This window comes from Arachis ipaensis, chromosome B10 (assembly GCF_059453495.1).
Source record: "Arachis ipaensis isolate K30076 ecotype BB chromosome B10, ASM5945349v1, whole genome shotgun sequence".
Lineage (NCBI taxonomy): Eukaryota > Viridiplantae > Streptophyta > Magnoliopsida > Fabales > Fabaceae > Arachis > Arachis ipaensis.
The window spans coordinates 19,547,595-19,555,737 of record NC_142435.1 but is presented as its reverse complement, the minus strand read 5'-3'; the positions used below and the strand labels follow the sequence as shown (position 1 = coordinate 19,555,737).

Genomic DNA, 8,143 nt, shown 5'->3' with positions numbered 1-8,143 from the left:
TCTTGCACCTGATTCCATCTTCAAGCTATAATTTATTCTTCATATTCCCATCTCACCAATCTTTCATTCTTTATTGTGACTATACTCTCCAACCAGCTTGTTATCTTCCTTCAATCCATCCCACGATATTATTATTATCCACTGCTATCGCTATCTCTTTTTTAATATTCACCTTCTCCAAACAAAATTTGAATTAGAGGTGGTTACTATTGTTATAGTGCTAAGTATAATGATTATAAAATTTAAATTAAATAAAAATAGTAGTAGTTTCTTAAAAATAAAAATTATGATTAATTAAAAAATAAAATAATAAAATGTTAGATTTAAAGGCCGAGTGAGTGAAGAATAGTATTTAAAAGATGAGTAGCAATGTTGATAAAAGTAAACTAACTCATTTGTTTAGTTCCTAGATACCCTCTTTTATAAATTTTTAATCTATAGGTAAGTTTTGGTTTTAGTTGCTTCAATAATTTCGCATTAAAATTGAGAAGTGATGCCAAGTGGAGATGGAGCTGAAGCCCTGCATCGATTTATTTTGGATAAACTTATAAAGCTATTATCCCTGCATTCTAGTCACTAGATAACGATTACCGGGTAGATAGATTTTATTGATGAGACAAGACCCTAGCAAACTATTGTAATACAGAAAAATTACCATGAGTTGAAATTGCCATTGAATTGTGAATTGTGTATCTAATGTTCGATTAAACATTTGATACCATGAATACATGGTCCGTGAAATACTCTCTTGCCATATATATACTGCTCTATCTACTCTTATTGTGGGAAGGGAAAAAAAACCATGCTTCCACTATCCACTGTACATTCCATCAATTTAAGTATACATTTTCACAACCCTTATCCTATCGAGGATGAATAACAACTCCTCAAACAGGTTGAATGGGAAAATGGTTTTAAAAAAAAAAAGAAAAAAGAAAATTAATTAACAATAAACAGAAGACAGAGGAAAAAGAGACAAGTTCAAATGATTCAGGTATCTAAAAAAACTCCTCCATCTAACTCTTGTGACCAGAGGCTGTGCTCTCGTAGAACAAAATGTAACCATGGTCTGTATTACTGGAATATTCCTGTGATGACCCAAAAAATGTCTGAACGGCTGACTCATCTATCATCTCAACATTTTCGTCGTCAAAAAATAACCAGTGGTTATGGCTTTTCACAAGGCTAACATAATGGCCATGGTTAGGGCCACTACCAACATGGACAACTACTGCAAACAGAGAATACTCAATGTCTGCATCTTCAACGGTATCACTCAGCTTCAGCTCAAGGGGGAAGACAACCCGGTAAGATAACTTCTTGTAGCGGCCAAGCTGTTCAATATACTTAAACCGTTTTAGATGGATGACCAAGATTTGAGGTGGTTTCTTTATCTTCATCCTCTTCTGAGCTTCTTGCAAACTAACATGACAAGAGGAAAATTGCAACTTCATTACCAGAACAGTAAAAGGACACAAAATTAAAGCAGATAATGTTTACATTTTACACACTTTAAGATAAATATCTATTTTCAAAGGAAGGTGAACTTGTCTTGGTTTGGTACTTTGATTTTTCTCTCATAATGTTAGATCACAACCATATATCCCAAACCAGGATACTTTATGGTATAGGCAAAAAACAGATGCCAACTTATTTTCTAGCAAAAGGAGCCAAATAAATTAAGCCGTTTAAACAACTCTACACAGAAAAATTGATCAAACAAGAAGTAGCATGACTCAGCAATGCACTCAAATGGAAATGGTTGAACTCCCAATTTACCTTCAGAAGAGTTCACACAAAAAAAATATCAGCTACTGTTTTCAACACACACACACACAAATAACATGTATGCTCTTCTCATAATACTAAACATAATCTGTGCCATGAAAAGCTATATACCTGCAGCATTTGTCACAAAAAAATTTATCTTCGGCATTTAATGTCTCTGTTGAACTGAAGTTTTTCAAACAGCTTGTAATTGAACTGTTCTGTTCAATGTCGAGGCTCAGGTCAAAAAAGGTTTCATCCCTAGCAGTCACTGTTTCGCATTGTAGGCACCTTGTCTCATTGGTGAGTATTCCCTGCAGACAAATTTACGATAATTTTCACTGCTGGAGCAAGCAACATGAATAAATGAAAACATTAAATGGGCAGATCAAGGTCACCTGAAAGTTTTTATGAACCCAAGTAACTAAAGGCTCTTTCTTGGTGCCATTAACTGGACCAGCTATAGGCCCATTTGCAACCTTTTCAGAAGGCGGTAATGGATCTTGATCATCTTTTGCAGACTGGGCCTCTTTCTCCAAAATGTCGACAAGTTCATTCAACAAAAAGTTCAAGAATTCATGGGCATCCTACCAAAATGATAAAGTCACAATGATAGTACTGCTTTAAAATTACTTTCCCTAGAGAATAGGACAAATATGAAACATCATGCAACAAACAGTATATTGAGTCTAGTAGAGAAATAACATCACATTTGATAAATAAATAATGCCATGCTCTTGTAGAGAACTAAGATTAGGAAGGAGATGTCTATAAACAAATTGAGGCACACAACCTTGTTTGAACTTATCAAATTGCCATTATGCAGCCTAGCTGCCATATATAGATTTGAAATTATTACATTTCGCACAACCTATATACTAACCAATAGAAACATGAACATGTATCAATTCAACTACAGATCTTCATGTTTATCTACTTTTCTACAGAGGGAAAATATGTCTGGCCGTGATCATTTTAACAGGTCATCATCTTATGATATAGTCAAAAGAATTCCCAGTTCAACATGTTGCTTTCAAGTTTAACTATAACTCTAAAATCATTTTACTGTCAAGAATGACAAAGTGACTAGCAAGGGTAACCCAGATCTAACTAGTGATATATCTAGAGAACTATAATAAAGAGTAAAGAGATTACAGCATCCTTTACTAAGATTAACTAATCAGAAGCAACTAAAGAGGGACATTTACAAAATGAACACAGTATGCATGGCGTCTTCCTTAAATATAAAAGCCAAAAATCCTGTATGCACAAAATGACATTCCATGTTCTTACAGTCACATATATATCTCTAGATTAATCATCCTTTGACTTCTGGTTCATTCTTGACCGTCTAAACACATACCTGGTGCATATAGCTGCGGAAGAGTTCATTTTGTTTTTTCAACCTCTGTACAAATCTTTTGGGAGCAATCACACCAGTTTTCTTCTTTTGGGAACTTATCTACAGCAAAAGAATTGTATGTTAAGTGAAAATGAAGCAGACAAGTGCATTCAAGCAATTGTCCATTTCACAGGCACAGGGCTTATATACTGAAGCATCCAACAAAACACACCTAGACATGCATGCATGATGCAATCACATCTACCAAGTCCTTACATATCAATAGAAATGAACAAAATGTAGAGATAGACAAAAACATATTTACTATAGAATGTACCATAAATATATTGAAGCAAACCCTCTGCCAATCTCTCATATCTCAGAAGAAAAACAGCCAATGGCAATAAATGTTAAACTAGGGATACAAATTAAACATAGGTCATTTCTTAATCAACTTTACTAGATCTGCAGATAGACACAATGTTCTTTATAAGGAACAACTGAACGGATGCATGCAGCTCTCTAGGTCAAAACCGCATGTTTTCTCGATCAACCATGCTATATGTACACAAAAATTCAGTCACCATTCAGCCATCCGTATAGAATACATGTTGAAATATGAAAAATGTATTGAAATGTATAAAACAACACATGTAAATATACACATATTTGGTGGCTATTTTGGTGTGCAGGGAGCTTTTTTTTGTTCCTCAACATATAGACAAAAATAAGAAAAATCTTTATATGAATTCCTGGTGTTCAAGTTTGATTCTAACTACTAAGAATATGAATTATGAATTTCTTTATAGCATGACAGAGGGCCCCAGAAATAGTTGATGCTGATGGAGTATAAGGTTGTTATTGCAAATGATACTCAAGTAACCCCAACATGTGTTCCTTTCTTAAAATCAGTGAAAAGAATACAAATCCTCTGATGCTAAATCATGCTCAAGTCAATCAATATAGTGGTTTCATTCAAGAAAGACCAAGAATTTTCTACGCTCATTAAGTCATTACCTGTGAAAATAAGTCAGCTAGGCAAGTTAAAAGATTTTCCTCTGCATCCGCCATGCTTTTGTTATTTGCATAATAATCTAACAATTGTTCACGAAATGGGACACAGAAGTACAGTGCCTGTATAAAGGAGGTACACTTTATCAGCAAAGAACCTAAAGAAAATATTAGGAATCTAAATGGGAATTCTCAACAGATATTGAGTATCCAAACAACATTCTTTCAGGTTTAAAATAACTCTACACCAAGCCAAAAGTTCAGATAAACCAAGTGATCTCTGCCTGGCTATTCTGAAAGCCCTACGAGCTGACATTATGCTACTGTACCCTTTCAAATAGTCAGAACAGTTAATTAGCTTCGCTATTAAGCCACCGTACCTCGGATGCAGACAATTCAAATTGGCAAACCAAATAGCTACATTGGATATAATAAACATCAGAAAAAGAAACTTCGACAAATCAATTTTTCCGCATCCATAAAAGAGGACTGCTTAAATTCAACAAGTCCAAGGAACTAAGCTTGTATTTTGATAGTTTGTTAGTATTTGAAAAACCATTATAGTTAGTTAGATAGTCAGTTATATTCCTCAAATTCCAGACTGTGAAAACACCTTGTATATAAAGCATTTGCTTAATTAATGGAGAGTCACTTGAATTCTTCCCATCAATTCATAAATTTTACTTCCAAAGCTGTGATATATGACAAACCTCAAACATCTCCCTATCTCTCTTTCAATTAGATTCTCCGCATTTCCTTTTAAAAGTAATAACCTCTCCCAATGAACAAGTAAAAGTTTTAATCTTTTATGTCAATGCACATCTTTTTTGTTCGTTGGTAAAATTCAATCAAACTGAACCAAAAATAATACATTATCCTGGATCCGTTTCCCTTAATCGATAACCTCTCACAATCTATTATAACAATCTATATGCACTAATGAACATTGAAGAATCAAAATGTCTATAGATAACAAAGAAGCCTAAATCAACCTCCCTGGATAGAAAAAATCGTGCTTTTCATGTGTAAGATGGAATTCCAACGTGACAAACCAAAACACAGAGTAAAGGAACAAACAGAAGAAAATTAATCGGATTCATGACCTGCAAAACGCTGTTGCAGTAACAAGTGTTGCCGAAATTCTCGAGGCCGAAGTAACGTTCACCTTCAGGGAATTGGTCACCGAGAGCCTTCTCGAGCTTGGAACCCGCAGCACCCATCACCGCGTCAAACCGATCACTCTCACTTGGATCTTCTTGTTCGATTCAACTCACCAATCCATCAATGCCAAATGCCAATTTCTCTCTCTCTCTCTCTGGTTTTCAAATCTTTAGGGTTTGTCTGCAGAACCAAGCGGGACGGCGTCGTTTTGGCTACAGGAAGAAGAAGAATAATAATGAGAAGAAGCAGGTCAGAAAACAAGGGTTTCGTTCGAGGAAGCGAATGCACGCACATGGACTACCAAAAAATATTGAGCTAAAAATAGAGAAAATGCAGAGAACAACGTTGGCTTTCTGTTGTTTTTTTTTTTTTTTTTTTTTCTTCTCTTTTTTTATGGTAAATAAAATAAGAGAATCATAAAATACGAGAACAAATGCTTTTAAAATTCTCAATATTACTATTTATATGAAAATACAATTATTATTAATTAATTATAAGTTTAAATTATTTTATAACTTACAAAACATAAAAAAGGCAAAATTGAAAACTCAAGTGCAAATTTTAGGTAAAGTTTATAAAATTTTAGCCAAATTAATTAAATTATTTAATTGTTTTCGACTATCAACTTTATGTAAAATTGACTGTACCTGAGTTTTTACTTTAGAAAAATATTAATATTAAATAACATCTATTTGAAAAATTATAAGGCAAATGTTAATGCGACTTAGAAATACTTTTCGAACTCTTTTTTATGAACAACAAGATTAATGCCTAGAAAAATTGAAACTATACCGAGACAAACTCTTAGAAGAGTTGTGCCAATAGAATCAGCAAAAAAACATAATGAAACACGAGAGCACATTAAAATAAATGTGACAACCAAACTCTAGATTAAGCCCAAGTATAAGAATAAGTTTTGTATGATATTTCTTACTACTTTGTGTGAAGTTTCTTGAATTACAAGTTATTTAAGAAGAAGATAGAAAATAGAATTGAATTATAGAGAGAAGAGCAGGAATAAGTTAGTGAAATTATATTGAAAAATTTATGCGATAATTGTACATCAAATATTTAACTTTCACTCGCAAGTTAAACCTACATATAATAAGGCTGAGAGTTTGTACTAAGACTTCAAGGCATCAAAATAGAAAATTAACCACTACAACTATCTTTAAGACTCTCAAAATTTTCTATTACTTTCAGTTTCTGTTTTGGATTTTGTATATCCTTAACAACCCCCTTCAAACTCAAGACATCTAAGGATTGGATTCTGAGTTTGCTTCTAAATCGATCAAAGCTTGCAAAAAAGAGGGATGTAGTGAGGATGCCAACTAATTGTAAGGTTGAGGGGATATGTACTACAAACAATTGCTTCTTATTGACTTTATCTCTAGTAAAGTGAAGATTCACCACCTCAAAGTGTTTACTTCTACTACGTAGAACTAGGTTTGCAGCTAATAAACTGCACCGAGGTGGTCACAAAACACCGTTGGAGGAATTGGAGGGGGAATGTGCAATTCTTTTAGATGATTCTTAAGTCAACAACATTTGCTGATGTATTTTTCAAACGTCAAAATTCAGCCTCTGTGGAGAACTATTCACTGAAACTTGATTTTACTAAACCAAATTACTGGATTAGAGCCTAAGAACATGTAGTAGCTGCTTGTTGATCTTCGATCATCAAGGTTATTTGCCAAAGCAAGGATTCTGAAGTCAAGACTCTGTTAAATAAAGACCTTAAGAAATTGCACCTGAGAGATATGTTTGAATTCGCTTGACAGCTAGCCAATGTTGTTGAAGAGGTTTGTGTAACTGGTTCACATGATTTCGCTGCAAAAGTAATCTTCGGATGGGTTAAAGTAGCATATTAGAGGCCCTTTCCTATAGTGATAAAGAGTAGCATCTTCAAACAAATCTAAATCAGAAGAGGTTAGCTTTAATGTGGACAGCATAGGTGTTGGCATAGGTTTCAATTGTAGCATGCCAGCCCTATTAAGATGGTTCTTCACATATATTGAGAAATATGTAACTCAGAGTAAGGGAGCTCATTAATTTCTAAACCAAGATCTATGTAGAGTGCCTAAATCTTTCTAAGAGAATAAAGAATTAAGATTGAAAATTAATTGATTAACTTCCTAAGTATTACTTCATGTAATAACTACGTCATCAACATAGGCTAACATAAACACAATAGAGGAATGAGTAAATCTTGTGAACAAAGAAGGATCAGCTCAAGTAGGTTGAAAGCCAAATTGAGAGAGAGTAGTTTTGAGTTTGGTGTACCAAGTAAATGACACTATTTAGCTTACAAACAAGTGAAGAATTTGCTGATTTAAAGCCCCAAGGTTGTTACATGTACTCTATTTTAGTTAAGTCTCCATTTAGAAAGGCGTAGTTGAAGTCAAACTGACTTAAACACCACCGTTTTGATAGAGCAATCATGAGCAGTGTTGTAAGAATCGGACCAGATCGTTCGGTCGAAAAACTGGTGAATCAAACGCTCAACCGATCCAATCTAGTAATATGACCGTTTAAGGATTAAAATCGATGAGAATCTTTCAAAACCAATGAGAACCAATTAAAATCGGTCCAACCAAACCGTTCTAAAAAAATTTTAAAATTGTTGAAAATATAATTTGAACCTGGATCTGCCTGTTTTTGCATGCTTCCTTGTCACGAAACTATGTTATTTCTTATTATTTTATATGTTAATTATTAATTATATAATAAAAATATACAATAATTTTGTTAATATTATTTTAATTTTATATTCACTTATATTTAAATTAATTATATTTTTTATTATTCATATTATTAATATAAATATTATTAAAAATATATAAATAAAAATATCAAATATTT

At 33.3% G+C, this 8,143-nt stretch overlaps 1 protein-coding gene across 1 annotated transcript; it reads right to left on the bottom strand.

Annotated features, from left to right (window-relative positions):
* Positions 1-651: 651 nt before the first annotated feature.
* On the bottom strand, positions 652-5,604 carry LOC107623870 (ubiquitin carboxyl-terminal hydrolase 4). Its single transcript, XM_016326264.3, has 6 exons — positions 5,224-5,604; positions 4,127-4,243; positions 3,131-3,229; positions 2,166-2,354; positions 1,900-2,081; positions 652-1,422 (listed from the first exon to the last, which is right to left on the bottom strand). Exons 1-6 carry the CDS (start codon positions 5,338-5,340, stop codon positions 1,017-1,019), a joined length of 1,110 nt encoding a protein of 369 aa, XP_016181750.1. The 5' UTR covers positions 5,341-5,604; the 3' UTR covers positions 652-1,016.
* Between the last annotated feature and the right edge of the window lie 2,539 nt (positions 5,605-8,143).